The following is a 20437-nucleotide window of genomic DNA, read 5'->3' on the forward strand; positions in this document are numbered from 1 at the left end:
ACAATGTGTGGTGTGAGGTGGTTTGATCGAGTAAGTAACGTAAGGGTAAGAGAGATGTGTGGAAATAAAAAGAGCGTGGTTGAGAGAGCAGAAGAGGGTGTTTTGAAATGGTTTGGGCACATGGAGAGAATGAGAGAGGAAAGATTGACCAAGAGGATATATGTGTCGGAGGTGGAGGGAACGAGGAGAAGTGGGAGACCAAATTGGAGGTGGAAAGATGGAGTGAAAAAGATTTTGTGTGATCGGGGCCTGAACATGCAGGAGGGTGAAAGGAGGGCAAGGAATAGAGTGAATTGGATCGATGTGGTATACTGGGGTTGACGTACTGTCAGTGGATTGAATCAGGGCATGTGGAGCGTCTGGGGTAAACCATGGAAAGCTGTGTAGGTATGTATATTTGCGTGTGTGGACGTATGTATATACATGTGTATGGGGGTGGGTTGGGCCATTTCTTTCGTCTGTTTCCTTGCGCTACCTCGCAAACGCGGGAGACCGGCAAAAAAAAAAAAAAAAAAATATATATGTCATCATTCTATCCTTTTTTTCATGCATTTGTGCTGTCTCCTGTGGGGCAGGGTGGCATTGGGAATAGATGAATACAAGCAAGCATGAATATGTACGTGTATGTATATGTATGTATGTATGTATAAGTACCTCGCTAACGCAGGAGACAGCGACAAATTATAATAAGAATAATATGGTTGCGAGGCATGGGCTATAGATAGAGTTGTAAGGAGGAGGGTGGATGTGCTGGAAATGAGATGTTTGAGGACAATATGTGGTGTGAGGTGGTTTGATCGAGTAAGTAATGAAAGGGTCAGAGAGATGTGTGGTAATAAAAAGAGTGTGGTTGAGAGAGCAGAAGAGGGTGTTTTGAAATGGTTTGGGCACATGGAGAGCATGAGTGAGAAAAGATTGACAGAGGATATATGTGTCAGAGGTGGAGGGAATGAGAAGCGGGAGACCAAATTAGAGGTGGAAAGATGGAGTGAAAAAGATTTTGAGTGATCGGGGCCTGAACATGCAGAGGGGTGAAAGGCGTGCAAGGAATAGAGTGAATTGGAACGATGTGGTATACCGGGGTCAATGTGCTGTCAATGTATATACAATGAATATACAATGTATATACATGTGTATGTATATACAGAGGTATAAGTTTGTTGAGTATTCCTGGTAAATTATATGGGAGGGTATTGATTGAGATGGTGAAGGCATGTACAGAGCATCAGATTGGGGAAGAGCAGTGTGGTTTCAGAAGTGGTAGAGGATGTGTGGATCAGGTGTTTGCTTTGAAGAATGTATGTGAGAAATACTTAGAAAAGCAAATGGATTTGTATGTAGCATTTATGGATCTGGAGAAGGCATATGATAGAGTTGATAGAGATGCTCTGTGGAAGGTATTAAGAATATATGGTGTGGGAGGAAAGTTGTTAGAAGCAGTGAAAAGTTTTTATCGAGGATGTAAGGCATGTGTACGTGTAGGAAGAGAGGAAAGTGATTGGTTCTCAGTGAATGTAGGTTTGCGACAGGGGTGTGTGATGTCTCCATGGTTGTTTAATTTGTTTATGGATGGGGTTGTTAGGGAGGTAAATGCAAGAGTTTTGGAAAGAGGGGCAAGTATGAAGTCTGTTGGGGATGAGAGAGCTTGGGAAGTGAGTCAGTTGTTGTTCGCTGATGATACAGCGCTGGTGGCTGATTCATGTGAGAAACTGCAGAAGCTGGTGACTGAGTTTGGTAAAGTGTGTGGAAGAAGAAAGTTGAGAGTGAATGTGAATAAGAGCAAGGTTATTAGGTACAGTAGGGTTGAGGGTCAAGTCAATTGGGAGGTGAGTTTGAATGGAGAAAAACTGGAGGAGGTGAAGTGTTTTAGATATCTGGGAGTGGATCTGGCAGCGGATGGAACCATGGAAGCGGAAGTGGATCATAGGGTGGGGGAGGGGGCGAAAATTCTGGGGGCCTTGAAGAATGTGTGGAAGTCGAGAACATTATCTTGGAAAGCAAAAATGGGTATGTTTGAAGGAATAGTGGTTCCAACAATGTTGTATGGTTGCGAGGTGTGGGCTATGGATAGAGTTGTGCGCAGGAGGATGGATGTGCTGGAAATGAGATGTTTGAGGACAATGTGTGGTGTGAGGTGGTTTGATCGATTGAGTAACGTAAGGGTAAGAGAGATGTGTGGAAATAAAAAGAGCGTGGTTGAGAGAGCAGAAGAGGGTGTTTTGAAGTGGTTTGGGCACATGGAGAGGATGAGTGAGGAAAGATTGACCAAGAGGATATATGTGTCGGAGGTGGAGGGAGCAAGGAGAAGAGGGAGACCAAATTGGAGGTGGAAAGATGGAGTGAAAAAGATTTTGTGTGATCGGGGCCTGAACATGCAGGAGGGTGAAAGGAGGGCAAGGAATAGAGTGAATTGGAGCGATGTGGTATACCGGGGTTGACGTGCTGTCAGTGGATTGAGTCAAGGCATGTGAAGCGTCTGGGGTAAACCATGGAAAGCTGTGTAGGTATGTGCATTTGCGTGTGTGGACGTGTGTATATGCATGTGTGTGGGGGGGTTGGGCCATTTCTTTCGTCTGTTTCCTTGCACTACCTCGCAAACGCGGGAGACAGCGACAAAGTGTAAAAAAAAAAAAAAAAAAAAAAATATATATATATATATATATATATATATATGATACAGCGCTGGTGGCTGATTCATGTGAGAAACTGCAGAAGCTGGTGACTGAGTTTGGTAAAGTGTGTGAAAGAAGAAAGTTAAGAGTAAATGTGAATAAGAGCAAGGTAATTAGGTACAGTAGGGTTGAGGGTCAAGTCAATTGGGAGGTAAGTTTGAATGGAGAAAAACTGGAGGAAGTAAAGTGTTTTAGATATCTGGGAGTGGATCTGGCAGCGGATGGAACCATGGAAGCGGAAGTGGATCATAGGGTGGGGGAGGGGGCGAAAATCCTGGGAGCCTTGAAGAATGTGTGGAAGTCGAGAACATTATCTCGGAAAGCAAAAATGGGTATGTTTGAAGGAATAGTGGTTCCAACAATGTTGTATGGTTGCGAGGCGTGGGGTATGGATAGAGTTGTGCGCAGGAGGATGGATGTGCTGGAAATGAGATGTTTGAGGACAATGTGTGGTGTGAGGTGGTTTGATCGAGTAAGTAACGTAAGGGTAAGAGAGATGTGTGGAAATAAAAAGAGCATGGTTGAGAGAGCAGAAGAGGGTGTTTTGAAATGGTTTGGGCACATGGAGAGAATGAGTGAGGAAAGATTGACCAAGAGGATATATGCGTCGGAGGTGGAGGGAACAAGGAGAAGTGGGAGACAAATTGGAGGTGGAAAGATGGAGTGAAAAAGATTTTGTGTGATCGGGGCCTGAACATGTAGCAGGGTGAAAGGAGGGCAACGAACAGAGTGAATTGGATCGATGTGGTATACCGGGGTTGACGTGCTGTCAGTGGATTGCATCAGGGCATGTGAAGCGTCTGGGGTAAACCATGGAAAGCTGTGTAGGTATGTATATTTGCGTGTGTGGACGTATGTATATACATGTGTATGGGGGTGGGTTGAGCCATTTCTTTCGTCTGTTTCCTTGCGCTACCTCCGCAAACGCGGAGACAGCGACAAGGGTAAACAGAAATATGTTAACTATGTATATTTCGGTTGTGGCTATGTTATAGCATGTGCGTAGGAGGAGGAGTTGGAACCCAATAATGTTTACGACAATGTTGTCCTATCGCTTACACTCGTCAAGTAACGTAAGGAACAGCGACAAGCAAAAAAAATGAATACATGTTAAATCATGCAGAAATTGAATTTTGCTTTGCGACCCCGTCTCCCGCATTTGCGGAGTAGGCAAGGAAACAGACAAAGAAATGGCCCAACAATACCATGTATTACACAAGTATAAATCGCAAATATAAATAATATAATCATATGTATACATATGACACTGACAAAACCCATACTATCAAAACAAAAAAAAATATCCATGATGATAGCTGTCTACGCGATTAACCCATTCGAACACTTGTTATAGTTAATTCATATGCCCCTTTTCACCTCTGCACTGTTCTCTGACCTCATGGATCCATCCCCCTCCCCTCCTCTGTTGACGGACATCTAAAAACAACAAACAAAATATAGCAAATATATATATTATATATATCATTACCTAGCTAATATATAATCCACCACCTCGACCAAAACCCATACTGCACTCTTCTCCCATTCACAATAATTCAAAATTACTCATCATCCACCACTCACTACACCCCCTTTCTAATCAATCCCATCTCCCCTTGTCTTCCGCAAAGCTCCTTTCAGAATCCATCATGATTCCCTAAAAATCATTACCTCTCCCCACTCCCCTCTTCACCTCTTCACTTTCTCTTGACCTCTGTCTCTTCTTTACATCTCCACTCATTGCATTATTTCCCCGCACACAATGTCCTCCTTTCCCAAACTTCCTTACTCCCACCACCCTCTTTACACATCCCCACCTTCACATCCAACTTTTTTTCTGAAAACCCATTCCCTAAATACTCCCATTACCCCACTATACTCATTGCTACCTTCATTGATCACTCTCCTACTCCTACAAGTTTAATCATTACCATCAATCACTCTTCTTCGAAAACCATACAATCCTAGCCTCCCCAAATATATCAACATCCCCAATTACTCAGCACATTAACATCCAAAAGTCTCTCTTTCGCGTGCCTGTCAATTAACACGTAATCCAATAACGCTCTCTGGCCATCTCTCCTACTTACATACGTATACTTATGTATATCTCGCTTTTTAAACCAGGTATTCCCAATCACCAGTCCTTTTTCAGCACATAAATCTACAAGCACATAAATCTCAATGTACACATATATACACACACACAGACACATACATATATACCCATGCACACAATTCACACTGTCTGCCTTTATTCATTCCCATCGCCACCTCGCCACACATGGAATACCATCCCCCTCCCCCCTCATGTGTGTGAGGTAGCGCTAGGAAAAGACAACAAAGGCCCCATTCGTTCACACTCAGTCTCTAGCTGTCATGCAATAATGCCCGAAACCACAGCTCCCTTTCCACATCCAGGCACCACACAACTTTCCATGGTTTACCCCAGACGCTTCACACACCCTGATTCAATCCACTGACAGCACGTCAACCCCGGTATACCACATCGATCCAATTCACTCTATTCCTTGCCCGCCTTTCACCCTCTTGCATATTCAGACCCCGATCACTCAAAATCTTTTTCACTCCATCTTTCCACCTCCAATTTGGTCTCCCACTTCTCCTCGTTCCCTCCACCTCCGACACATATATCCTCTCGGTCAATCTTTCCTCACTCATTCTCTTCATGTGCCCAAGCCATTTCAAAACATCCTCTTCTGCTCTCTCAACCACGCTCTTTTTATTTCCACACATCTCTCTTACCCTTACGTTACTTACTCGATCAAACCACCTCACACCAAACATTGTCCTCAAACATCTCATTTCCAGCACATCCACCCTCCTGAGCACAACTCTATCCATAGCCCAGGCCTAGCAACCATACAAATTTGTTGGAACCACTATTCCTTCAAACATACCCATTTTTGCTTTCCGAGATAATGTTCTCGACTTCCACACATTCTTCAAGGCTCCCAGGATTTTCGCCCCCTCCCCCACCCTACGTTTCACTTCCGCTTCCATGGTTCCATCCGCTGCCAGATCCACTTCCAGATATCTAAAACACTTTACTTCCTCCAGTTTTTCTCCATTCAAACTTACCTCCCAAGTGACGTACCTCCCAATATATATATATATATATATATATATATATATATATATATATATATTTTTTTTTTTTTTTTTTTTATACTTTGTCGCTGTCTCCCGCGTTTGCGAGGTAGCGCAAGGAAACAGACGAAAGAAATGGCCCAACCCCCCCCCATACACATGTACATACACACGTCCACACACGCAAATATACATACCTACACAGCTTTCCATGGTTTACCCCAGACGCTTCACATGATTTGATTCAATCCACTGACAGCACGTCAAACCCTGTATACCACATCGCTCCAATTCACTCTATTCCTTGCCCTCCTTTCACCCTCCTGCATGTTCAGGCCCCGATCACACAAAATCTTTTTCACTCCATCTTTCCACCTCCAATTTGGTCTCCCTCTTCTCCTCGTTCCCTCCACCTCCGACACATATATCCTCTTGGTCAATCTTTCCTCACTCATTCTCTCCATGTGCCCAAACCATTTCAAAACACCCTCTTCTGCTCTCTCAACCACGCTCTTTTTATTTCCACACATCTCTCTTACCCTTACGTTACTTACTCGATCAAACCACCTCACACCACACATTGTCCTCAAACATCTCATTTCCAGCACATCCATCCTCCTGCGCACAACTCTATCCATAGCCCACGCCTCGCAACCATACAACATTGTTGGAACCACTATTCCTTCAAACATACCCATTTTTGCTTTCCGAGATAATGTTCTCGACTTCCACACATTTTTCAAGGCTCCCAAAATTTTCGCCCCCTCCCCCACCCTATGATCCACTTCCGCTTCCATGGTTCCATCCGCTGACAGATCCACTCCCAGATATCTAAAACACTTCACTTCCTCCAGTTTTTCTCCAGTCAAACTCACCTCCCAATTGACTTGACCCTCAACCCTACTGTACCTAATAACCTTGCTCTTATTCACATTTACTCTTAACTTTCTTCTTCCACACACTTTACCAAACTCAGTCACCAGCTTCTGCAGTTTCTCACATGAATCAGCCACCAGCGCTGTATCATCAGCGAACAACAACTGACTCACTTCCCAAGCTCTCTCATCCCCAACAGACTTCATACTTGCCCCTCTTTCCAGGACTCTTGCATTTACCTCCCTAACAACCCCATCCATAAACAAATTAAACAACCATGGAGACATCACACACCCCTGCCGCAAACCTACATTCACTGAGAACCAATCACTTTCCTCTCTTCCTACACGTACACATGCCTTACATCCTCGATAAAAACTTTTCACTGCTTCTAACAACTTGCCTCCCACACCATATATTCTTAATAACTTCCACAGAGCATCTCTATCAACTCTATCATATGCCTTCTCCAGATCCATAAATGCTACATACAAATCCATTTGCTTTTCTAAGTATTTCTCACATACATTCTTCAAAGCAAACATATATATATATATATATATATATATATATATATATATATTCCTATGAGTCCACAGGGAAAATGAAACACAAAAAGTTCCCAAGTGCACTTTCGTGTAATAATCACATCATCAGGGGAGACACAAGAGAGAAATATAACAGTCAGTTGATATACATCGAAGAGACGAAGCTTGGACGCCATTTGGTAAACATGTGATTGAATGTTTACCAAATGGCGTCCTAGCTTCGTCTCTTCGATGTGTGTATGTGTGGGTGTGGCAGTAGGAAGAGTGTGGTGGAGAGAGCAGGGGAGGGTGTATTGAAGTGATTTGGTCACATGGAGAGAATGAGTGAGGAGAGATTGACAAAGATGATATATATGTCAGAGGTGGAGGGAACGAGGAGAAGTGGGAGATCAAATTGGAGGTGGAAGGATGGAGTGAAAAAGATTTTGAGTGATCAGGGCCTGAACATACAGGAGGGTAAAATGCTTGCAAGGAATAGAGTGAACTGAGATGATGTGGTATACTGGGGTTGACATGCTGTCAATGGATTGAACCAGGGTATGTGAAGTGTTTGGGGTAAACCATGGAAAGTTTTGTGGGGCCTGGATGTGGAAAGGAAGCTGTGGTTTCAGTGCAATACACATGAGAACTAGAGACTGAGTGTGAACAAATGTGGCCTTTGCTGTCTTTTCTTAGCACTACCATTTCATGTGTGGCGGGATGGCAGACAGAATGGATGAAGGCAGCATGTATGAATATGTGTATGTGTATATATGTATATGTCTGTGTATGTATATGTATGTATACATTGAAATGTATGGGTATGTATATGTGCATGTGTGGGCGTTTATGTATATACATGTGTATGTGGGTGGGTTGGGCCATTCTTTTGTCTGTTTCCTTGTGCTACCTCACTAACGTGGGAGGCAGTGACAAAGTGAAATAAAATAAATAAATATATATATATATATATATATATATATATATATATATATATATATATATATATATATATATATATATATCTTTCTTTCTTTCAAACTATTCGCCATTTCCCGCATTAGCGAGGTAGCGTTAAGAACAGAGGACTGGGCCTTTGAGGGAATACCCTCACCTGGCCCAATTCTCTGTTTCTTCTTATGGAAAATTGAAAAAAAAAAAAAAAAAAAAACGAGGGGAGGATTTCTAGCCCCCTGCTCCCTCCCCTTTTAGTCGCCTTCTACGACACGCAGGGAATACGTGGGAAGTATTCTTAATCCCCTATCCCCAGGGATAATATATATATATATATATATATATATATATATATATATATATATATATATATATATATATATATTTTTTTTCTTTTTTATACTTTGTCGCTGTCTCCCGCGTTTGCGAGGTAGCGCAAGGAAACAGACGAAAGAAATGGCCCAACCCCCCCCCATACACATGTACATACACACGTCCACACACGCAAATATACATACCTACACAGCTTTCCATGGTTTACCCCAGACGCTTCACATGCCTTGATTCAATCCACTGACAGCACGTCAACCCCGGTATACCACATCGCTCCAATTCACTCTATTCCTTGCCCTCCTTTCACCCTCCTGCATGTTCAGGCCCCGATCACACAAAATCTTTTTCACTCCATCTTTCCACATCCAATTTGGTCTCCCTCTTCTCCTCGTTCCCTCCACCTCCGACACATATATCCTCTTGGTCAATCTTTCCTCACTCATTCTCTCCATGTGCCCAAACCATTTCAAAACACCCTCTTCTGCTCTCTCAACCACGCTCTTTTTATTTCCACACATCTCTCTTACCCTTACGTTACTTACTCGATCAAACCACCTCACACCACACATTTTCCTCAAACATCTCATTTCCAGCACATCCATCCTCCTGCGCACATCTCTATCCATAGCCCACGCCTCGCAACCATACAACATTGTTGGAACCACTATTCCTTCAAACATACCCATTTTTGCTTTCCGAGATAATGTTCTCGACTTCCACACATTTTTCAAGGCTCCCAAAATTTTCGCCCCCTCCCCCACCCTATGATCCACTTCCGCTTCCATGGTTCCATCCGCTGACAGATCCACTCCCAGATATCTAAAACACTTCACTTCCTCCAGTTTTTCTCCATTCAAACTCACCTCCCAATTGACTTGACCCTCACCCCTACTGTACCTAATAACCTTGCTCTTATTCACATTTATATATATATATATATATATATATATATATATATATATATATATATAAAGGGGGTGACTGTATTGTTGACTGGTTGGTAAGGTTATTTAATGTATGTATGACTCATGGTGAGGTGCCTGAGGATTGGCGGAATGCGTGCATAGTGCCATTGTACAAAGGCAAAGGGGATAAGAGTGAGTGCTCAAATTACAGAGGTATAAGTTTGTTGAGTATTCCTGGCAAATTATATGGGAGGGTATTGATTGAGAGGGTGAAGGCATGTACAGAGCATCAGATTGGGGAAGAGCAGTGTGGTTTCAGAAGTGGTAGAGGATGTGTGGATCAGGTGTTTGCTTTGAAGAATGTATGTGAGAAATACTTAGAAAAGCAAATGGATTTGTATGTAGCATTTATGGATCTGGAGAAGGCATATGATAGAGTTGATAGAGATGCTCTGTGGAAGGTATTAAGAATATATGGTGTGGGAGGCAAGTTGTTAGAAGCAGTGAAAAGTTTTTATCGAGGATGTAAGGCATGTGTACGTGTAGGAAGAGAGGAAAGTGATTGGTTCTCAGTGAATGTAGGTTTGCGGCAGGGGTGTGTGATGTCTCCATGGTTGTTTAATTTGTTTATGGATGGGGTTGTTAGGGAGGTAAATGCAAGAGTTTTGGAAAGAGGGGCAAGTATGAAGGGGATGAGAGAGCTTGGGAAGTGAGTCAGTTGTTGTTCGCTGATGATACAGCGCTGGTGGCTGATTCATGTGAGAAACTGCAGAAGCTGGTGACTGAGTTTGGTAAAGTGTGTGAAAGAAGAAAGTTAAGAGTAAATGTGAATAAGAGCAAGGTTATTAGGTACAGTAGGGTTGAGGGTCAAGTCAATTGGGAGGTGAGTTTGAATGGAGAAAAACTGGAGGAAGTGAAGTGTTTTAGATATCTGGGAGTGGATCTGGCAGCGGATGGAAACATGGAAGTGGAAGTGGATCATAGGGTGGGGGAGGGGGCGAAAATTCTGGGAGCCTTGAAGAATGTGTGGAAGTCGAGAACATTATCTCGGAAAGCAAAAATGGGTATGTTTGAAGGAATAGTGGTTCCAACAATGTTGTATGGTTGCGAGGCGTGGACTATGGATAGAGTTGTGCGCAGGAGGATGGATGTGCTGGAAATGAGATGTTTGAGGACAATGTGTGGTGTGAGGTGGTTTGATCGAGTAAGTAACGTAAGGGTAAGAGAGATGTGTGGAAATAAAAAGAGCGTGGTTGAGAGAGCAGAAGAGGGTGTTTTGAAATGGTTTGGTCACATGGAGAGAATGAGTGAGGAAAGATTGACCAAGAGGATATATGTGTCGGAGGTGGAGGGAACGAGGAGAAGAGGGAGACCAAATTGGAGGTGGAAAGATGGAGTGAAAAAGATTTTGTGTGATCGGGGCCTGAACATGCAGGAGGGCGAAAGGAGGGCAAGGAATAGAGTGAATTGGAGCGATGTGGTATACCGGGGTTGACGTGCTGTCAGTGGATTGAATCAAGGCATGTGAAGCGTCTGGGGTAAACCATGGAAAGCTGTGTAGGTATGTATATTTGCGTGTGTGGACGTATGTATATACATGTGTATGGGGGTGGGTTGGGCCATTTCTTTCGTCTGTTTCCTTGCGCTACCTCGCAAACGCGGGAGACAGCGACAAAGCAAAAAAAAAAAAATATATATATATATATATATATATATATATATATATATACATTATCTATATTTATCATACTTAATCAGTTTCCCGCGTCAGCAAGGTAGCGCAAGGAAACAGACGAGGAATGGTCTAACCCACCCACATATACATGTATATACATAAATGCCCACTCATGCACATATACATACATATACAATTCAACATATACATACACACACATATACATATATACACATGTACTTATACAAGGCATCACTTTTGAAAGACTTCAACATCATTTCCTTATTTGCTTACATATACAAATATTTCTTAAGACATACCAATTTCTGAATTATCTAATACATTAAAAACTCAAATGACCAGAAATTTTGTTACCAGAAATGTCTAATTCCTCCAGACATTTTGAATAACAGGTTTTACTGTATATGCAAAGTACACTAATTTATTACCTTGATGTGTGGATGAATATTGTAGTGTTCTGCATAACTCTCTAAGTACTTGCAGACTTCAGTATGATGAAGAAAAGACTCTTCCCCAGGAGGGAAAGGATAATCAGGAAAGGCCATCACCTCCTTAGGTAGATTTGTTCTAAAAAATAAAGAGGAATATGCTTAAGTATTCAATGAAAGAACACGACTTGTAATGAGAAAAAAATAAAAAATCAATTCACTTGTTCAAGATATTTTGACAAGGTAACCCATAACATCAACTCAGCAGAGAAGACAAGACTGGGTGGTCTCAACTAACCATGACACAATCACAACTAACCATGACACAATCAGAGTGGGAAAAGCAAAGGAATAAGGGCCAGACAGATGAAACCCATTCCTCTTAAAACATCCCTTTCTCCAATATTCTTTCAGAAAATTCACACTACACTCTCACTTATGATCTACTGAATATTCTGAAGCTGATAATATCTTATGAACATGACTCTTTTTTTCCCTTATCTTCTCTTGCATTTATTTCTTTTCACAACATCCTGTTATCTACCTGAATTACCATAAATCATCTGCAGAGGGCATCCCTATTCTATCATATACGCATTATAAATGACATGTAAAATGAAACTGCTTTACTCATGGGATGCCCAGAAAAATGTCCAGATTTTTTGGGGACAACCAGGGTATAACAGCATCTGCAAGAGGTGAGAAAGCTAACAAGCAACATCTGACGCATCCAAAAATCTATGGTGCACATCCCTAGGGGTGCTACCTATACTTGACATATAAGAAACACAAATACTAACTCAGTTGTGGATAGTAAATCAATGTAACTGCCTCTTAATCAGTGTGTATCTATTTCTCTGTTTTTCTTCAAAAAATGGTCAAAATCTCTATATAATTTACTTGTAAATAATCCAATCACCAAAATTGTTTGAAGATTTTACATTATGTTGGTAAATACCATAAAAAGTTGCTAAGATTCATATAAAAAAAAAAACACTACACTGGTAACTCTGGTACAGTGTACTGTACTGTGTGGAAAAAAAATGCAAAAAGGCTATTTTTACATTGAAAATCACAAAATATAATTCTTCCATATATCTAAAAATTCCCAGAATGAGAGGGCTATGTAAGCAGAGATGGCTCCAGTTATAATTTGACTGGAGAATCCATTCTTAGTCACAAATGGTTGAATGATTCAAGAATGAAACATTTGATGATCAAAAACAATGAAAAAACACTGCCCAAGCACTACCGATAGACTGGTTGAAATGAGGTTAAATTATTTAAACATCTTTCAATCTGTGAAGTTGAAGAGACTATGAACTGAATGTAAACACTATGCAAAATCAACTCAGCCATCAAATGAAGTATTTTGGAGGCTAGCAAAGAAGATCTGGAGAGGAGCAAAGAGGCTAATTGCTTCCAACTTTTCTCTAACCCTTAAACTGAAGTATTCCCAACCTCATTCATCCTGCTTTGAGAAAAAAATCCTTTATAAATGTGAGATTTGCATAAATAGTGCAAAGATGCACAAGAATTGCATAAAAATATGCATATGTATCATATATTGTAACTATATTTGTGCTGTGGTGTTGGCATGCTGAAAGGCACAATGGAATACAGCACCAATGTGTCTCACACATCTTTCTTCACTTTAAAAGGCCTTTTTTTCCTATCACTTTTTGTCACACTTCACTTTATATCACACATCATATGTGTCAGAAGTGGAGGGAATAAGAAGAGAGAGACCAAACTGGAGATGGAAGGATGGTGTGAAAATGGCTTTGAGCAATCAGGGCCTGAACATGTAAAAGGATGGAAGGCATACATGGAATAAAGTAAACTGGTACAATGTGATACACTGGGGTCACCATGCTGTCAATGAGCTGAAACAAGGCATATGAAACATCTGGGGTAAACCATGGAAAGGTCTGTAGGGCCTTGATATGGATAACAAGCTGTTGTTTTGGTGCATTACACATAACAGCTCATGTATGGATGTGGGCAGTTGTGGCCTTTCTTCATCTGTTTCCCAGCTCCACCTCATTAACACAAAGGGTTGCAATCAGATGTGGGAAAAAGAAACTTTTGTATATGTTATAATTCTTTCTTTTCTTTCACGTGTATACGCTATTTCCAGTGGGGCTGAGTGGCGTAGGGAATGGATAACTGTGACTGTGAACAAGTATGAATATGTAAGTGCTTATATGTATACATTTTTTTTATTATTCTATTATTATTGCTTTGTCACCGTCTCCCACGTTAGCAAGGTAGCGCAAGGAAACAGACGGAAGAATGGCCCAACCCACCCACATACACATGTATATACATACACGTCCACACACGCAAATATACATACCTATACATCTCAATGTATACATATATATATATACACACAGATATATACATATATACACATGTACATAATTCATACTGTCTGCCTTTATTCAGTCCCATTGCCACCTCGCCACACATGAAATAACAACACCCTCACCCCTCATGGGGGAATGTATACATGTGTTTATTTACTATACTTAATCGCCATCTCCTGCGTTAGCGAGGCAGCGCAAGGAAACAGACAAAAGAATGGCCCAACCCACCCACATGTATATACATAAATGCCCACACACGCACATATACATGTACATATTCATACTTGCTGCCTTCATCCATTTCCGTCGCCAACCTGCAAGGTAGCACCCGGAAAAGACAAAAATATGTATGTATGTATACACATGTATATGTATGTGTGTGTGCATATATGTATATATATATATATATATATATATATATATATATATATTTTTGTTGCTGTCTCCCGCGTTTGCGAGGTAGCGCAAGGAAACAGACGAAAGAAATGGCCCAACCCACCCCCATACACATGTATATACATACGTCCACACACGCAAATATACATACCTACACAGCTTTCCATGGTTTACCCCAGACGCTTCACATGATTTGATTCAATCCACTGACAGCACGTCAACCCCGGTATACCACATCACTCCAATTCACTCTATTCCTTGCCCTCCTTTCACCCTCCTGCATGTTCAGGCCCCGATCACACAAAATCTTTTTCACTCCATCTTTCCACCTCTAATTTGGTCTCCCTCTTCTCCTCGTTCCCTCCACCTCCGACACATATATCCTCTTGGTCAATCTTTCCTCACTCATTCTCTCCATGTGACCAAACCATTTCAAAACACCCTCTTCTGCTCTCTCAACCACGCTCTTTTTATTTCCACACATCTCTCTTACCCTTACGTTACTTACTCGATCAAACCACCTCACACCACACATTGTCCTCAAACATCTCATTTCCAGCACATCCATCCTCCTGCGCACAACTCTATCCATAGTCCACGCCTCGCAACCATACAACATTGTTGGAACCACTATTCCTTCAAACATACCCATTTTTGCTTTCCGAGATAATGTTCTCGACTTCCACACATTCTTCAAGGCCCCCAGAATTTTCGCCCCCTCCCCCACCCTATGATCCACTTCCGCTTCCATGTTTCCATCCGCTGCCAGATCCACTCCCAGATATCTAAAACACTTCACTTCCTCCAGTTTTTCTCCATTCAAACTCACCTCCCAATTGACTTGACCCTCAACCCTACTGTACCTAATAACCTTGCTCTTATTCACATTTACTCTTAACTTTCTTCTTTCACACACTTTACCAAACTCAGTCACCAGCTTCTGCAGTTTCTCACATGAATCAGCCACCAGCGCTGTATCATCAGCGAACAACAACTGACTCACTTCCCAAGCTCTCTCATCCCCAACAGACTTCATACTTGCCCCTCTTTCCAAAACTCTTGCATTCACCTCCCTAACAACCCCATCCATAAACAAATTAAACAACCATGGAGACATCACACACCCCTGCCGCAAACCTACATTCACTGAGAACCAATCACTTTCCTCTCTTCCTACACGTACACATGCCTTACATCCTCGATAAAAACTTTTCACTGCTTCTAACAACTTGCCTCCCACACCATATATTCTTAATACCTTCTACAGAGCATCTCTATCAACTCTATCATATGCCTTCTCCAGATCCATAAATGCTACATACAAATCCATTTGCTTTTCTAAGTATTTCTCACATACATTCTTCAAAGCAAACACCTGATCCACACATCCTCTACCACTTCTGAAACCACACTGCTCTTCCCCAATCTGATGCTCTGTACATGCCTTCACCCTCTCAATCAATACCCTCCCATACAATTTGCCAGGAAAACTCAACAAACTTATACCTCTGTACGTTGAGCACTCACTCTTATCCCCTTTGCCTTTGTACAATGGCACTATGCACGCATTCCGCCAATCCTCAGGCACCTCACCATGAGTCATACATACATTAAATAACCTTACCAACCAGTCAACAATACAGTCACCCCCTTTTTTAATAAATTCCACTGCAATACCATCCAAACCTGCTGCCTTGCCGGCTTTCATCTTCCGCAAAGCTTTTACTACCTCTTCTCTGTTTACCAAATCATTTTCCCTAACCCTCGCACTTTGCACACCACCTCGACCAAAACACCCTATATCTGCCACTCTATCATCAAACACATTCAACAAACCTTCAAAATACTCACTCCATCTCCTTCTCACATCACCACTACTTGTTATCACCTCCCCATCTGCGCCCTTCACTGAAGTTCCCATTTGCTCCCTTGTCTTACGCACTTTATTTACCTCCTTCCAGAACATCTTTTTATTCTCCCCAAAATTCAATGATACTCTCTCACCCCAACTCTCATTTGCCCTTTTTTTCACCTCTTGCACCTTTCTCTTGACCTCCTGTCTCTTTCTTTTATACGTCTCCCACTCAATTGCATTTTTTCCCTGCAAAAATCGTCCAAATGCCTCTCTCTTCTCTTTCACTAATACTCTTACTTCTTCATCCCACCACTCACTACCCTTTCTAATCAACCCACCTCCCACTCTTCTCATGCCACAAGCATCTTTTGCGCAATCCATCACTGATTCCCTAAATACATCCCATTCCTCCCCCACTCCCCTTACTTCCATTGTTCTCACCTTTTTCCATTCTGTACTCAGTCTCTCCTGGTACTTCCTCACACAAGCCTCCTTCCCAAGCTCACTTACTCTCACCACCCTCTTCACCCCAACATTCACTCTTCTTTTCTGGAAACCCATACAAATCTTCACCTTAGCCTCCACAAGATAATGATCAGACATCCCTCCAGTTGCACCTCTCAGCACATTAACATCCAAAAGTCTCTCTTTCGCGCGCCTGTCAATTAACACGTAATCCAATAACGCTCTCTGGCCATCTCTCCTACTTACATAAGTATACTTATGTATATCTCGCTTTTTAAACCAGGTATTCCCAATCATCAGTCCTTTTTCAGCACATAAATCTACAAGCTCTTCACCATTTCCATTTACAACACTGAACACCCCATGTATACCAATTATTCCCTCAACTGCCACATTACTCACCTTTGCATTCAAATCACCCAACACTATAACCCGGTCTCGTGCATCAAAACCACTAACACACTCGTTCAGCTGCTCCCAAAACACTTGCCTCTCATGATCTTTCTTCTCATGCCCAGGTGCATATGCACCAATAATCACCCATCTCTCTCCATCAACTTTCAGGTTTACCCATATTAATCGAGAATTTACTTTCTTACATTCTATCACATACTTCCACAACTCCTGTTTCAGGAGTACTGCTACTCCTTCCCTTGCTCTTGTCCTCTCACTAACCCCTGACTTTACTCCCAAGACATTCCCAAACCACTCTTCCCCTTTACCCTTGAGCTTCGTTTCACTCAGAGCCAAAACATCCAGGTTCCTTTCCTCAAACATACTACCTATCTCTCCTTTTTTCACATCTTGGTTACATCCACACACATTTAGGCACCCCAATCTGAGCCTTCGAGGGGGATGAACACTCCCCGCGTGACTCCTTCTTCTGTTTCCCATTTTAGAAAGTTAAAAAAATACAAGGAGGGGAGGATTTCTGGCCCCCCGCTCCCGTCCCCTCTAGTCGCTTTCTACGACACGCGAGGAATGCGTGGGAAGTATTCTTTCACCCCTATCCCCAGGGATAATATACATATATATATACACATACATACACATACACACACATACACACACACACACATACATATATATACATGTGAAAAATGTAAGAAACAATTTAGAAAACTGAAACTTCTAGCTTGAAATGAAATGAAAAAATGAATGTCACATAATGGTTCAACCTCTGGCTATGGAAAAAGGAAATGTTTAATTTATTTACACAAACGTCAATAGTAGTTCTCATCAATTTAACCACTGTATCAATAAGCTTCAATGTCTAAGCTACATTTTTTCAATTTCACTATTTTCTTGTCAAAGCACCATGTATGAAAACTATCACTCCAGTAACACAACTATAAACATTTACTTCCCCTTTAAAAAAAGTTCTGGGGAAGTCTGTCTCGATACACTGCGGGACACCCCACCACCTGGCGAGGTTTGTGTTGCAATGGGTCTTGATTCACAAATGTAGTAGCATCACTGGTGGGCCAAGGTAGTTCCGTTGGCAACTGGGACATTTCCTCATCCTATGGGATCCCTTGGCATCAGTGCGGCTGTCAGTGACATTGTAGAAGGTCATACCTTGCTGTACAATTCATTTATCCTTCATACACCTCTAAGGGAACATGTATCCCAGAGACGTTGTATCTGACTTTAGTGCCTAGTCTTTCATCCAGCATCATATGGTGGGTGGCATTTTCTGGATCCATGTCTTTCATGAGTAGTGGGTGTGAGTTGTTAAGATTAAGGTCATCATTCCATATACTTGTTGTTGTAGCATCCTCTAAATGTTCTACAATTTTTTGTAAGGCTTGGCGTTTTGAGTTGAAATGATCCCTGATGTCTTTGGCCATACTCCTCACCAACTTCATTGGGTAAACCGTTTCAATGCTCACCCTGGGATCATCGCTGAAATCTTGCCACTGCCACCTCCTGTGTCACTCTTCAAGTCCGACATATACATCTATAATTCACGGCCACGGAAACTGCGTCACTCATGACATTGCAAAGTGACTCATATATATATATATATATATATATATATATATAGGCAAAGGGGATAAGAGTGAGTGCTCAAATTACAGAGGTATAAGTTTGTTGAGTATTCCTGGCAAATTATATGGGAGGGTATTGATTGAGAGGGTGAAGGCATGTACAGAGCATCAGATTGGGGAAGAGCAGTGTGGTTTCAGAAGTGGTAGAGGATGTGTGGATCAGGTGTTTGCTTTGAAGAATGTAGGTGAGAAATACTTAGAAAAGCAAATGGATTTGTATGTAGCATTTATGGATCTGGAGAAGGCATATGATAGAGTCGATAGAGATGCTCTGTGGAAGGTATTAAGAATATATGGTGTGGGAGGCAAGTTGTTAGAAGCAGTGAAAAGTTTTTATCGAGGATGTAAGGCATGTGTACGTGTAGGAAGAGAGGAAAGTGATTGGTTCTCAGTGAATGTAGGTTTGTGGCAGGGGTGTGTGATGTCTCCATGGTTGTTTAATTTGTTTATGGATGGGGTTGTTAGGGAGGTGAATGCAAGAGTTTTGGAAAGAGGGGCAAGTATGAAGTCTGTTGGGGATGAGAGAGCTTGGGAAGTGAGTCAGTTGTTGTTCGCTGATGATACAGCGCTGGTGGCTGATTCATGTGAGAAACTGCAGAAGCTGGTGACTGAGTTTGGTAAAGTGTGTGAAAGAAGAAAGTTAAGAGTAAATGTGAATAAGAGCAAGGTTATTAGGTACAGTAGGGTTGAGGGTCAAGTCATTTGGAAGGTAAGTTTGAATGGAGAAAAACTGGAGGAAGTAAAGTGTTTTAGATATCTGGGAGTGGATCTGGCAGCGGATGGAACCATGGAAGCGGAAGTGGATCATAGGGTGGGGGAGGGGGCGAAAATTCTGGGAGCCTTGAAGAATGTGTGGAAGTCGAGAACATTATCTCGGAAAGCAAAAATGGGTATGTTTGAAGGAATAGTGGTTCCAACAATGTTGTATGGTTGCTAGGCGTGGGCTATGGATTGAGTTGTGCGCAGGAGGATGGATGTGCTGGAAATGAGATGTATGAGGACAATGTGTGGTGTGAGGTGGTTTGATCGAGTAAGTAACATAAGGGTAAGAGAGATGTGTGGAAATAAAAAGAGCGTGGTTGAGAGAGCAGAAGAGGGTGTTTTGAAATGGTTTGGGCACATGGAGAGAATGAGTGAGGAAAGATTGACCAAGAGGATATATGTGCCGGAGGTGGAGGGAACGAGGAGAAGTGGGAGACCAAACTGGAGGTGGAAAGATGGAGTGAAAAAGATTCTGTGTGATCGGGGCCTGAACATGCAGGAGGGTGAAAGGAGGGCAAGGAATAGAGTGAATTGGATCGATGTGGTATACCGGGGTTGACGTGCTGTCAGTGGATTGAATAAGGGCATGCGAAGCGTCTGGGGTAAACCATGGAAAGTTGTGTGGGGCCTGGATGTGGAAAGGGAGCTGTGGTTTCGGGCATTATTGCATGACAGCTAGAGACTGAGTATGAACGAATGGGGCCTTTGTTGTCTTTTCCTAGTGCTACCTCGCACACATGAGGGGGGAGGGGGATGGTACTCCATGTGTGGCGAGGTGGCGATGGGAATGAATAAAGGCAGACAGTGTGAATTGTGTGCATGGGTATATATGTATGTGTCTCTGTGTGTATATATATGTGTACATTGAGATGTATAGGTATGTATATTTGCGTGTGTGGACGTGTATGTATATACATTGTGTATTCGGGTGGGTTGGGCCATTTCTTTCGTCTGTTTCCTTGCGCTACCTCGCAAATGCGGGAGACAGCGACAAAGCAAAATAAATAAATAAATATACATATACACATAGGGGA

The 20437-nt window shown here is 42.1% G+C and overlaps 1 protein-coding gene across 6 annotated transcripts in view; it reads right to left on the minus strand.

Moving 5' to 3' along the window:
- LOC139762381 (uncharacterized) overlaps window positions 1-20437 on the minus strand; it is a 76379-nt gene that overhangs the window by 44961 nt on the left and 10981 nt on the right. For all 6 annotated transcript variants that reach the window (XM_071687194.1, XM_071687197.1, XM_071687196.1 and 3 more), the window contains exon 3: window positions 11503-11641. In XM_071687194.1, the coding sequence (XP_071543295.1) occupies window positions 11503-11641 (139 nt within the window). The remainder of the gene's footprint in view (window positions 1-11502; window positions 11642-20437) is intronic.

The sequence above is a fragment of the Panulirus ornatus genome, chromosome 43, assembly GCF_036320965.1.
Source record: "Panulirus ornatus isolate Po-2019 chromosome 43, ASM3632096v1, whole genome shotgun sequence".
Lineage (NCBI taxonomy): Eukaryota > Metazoa > Arthropoda > Malacostraca > Decapoda > Palinuridae > Panulirus > Panulirus ornatus.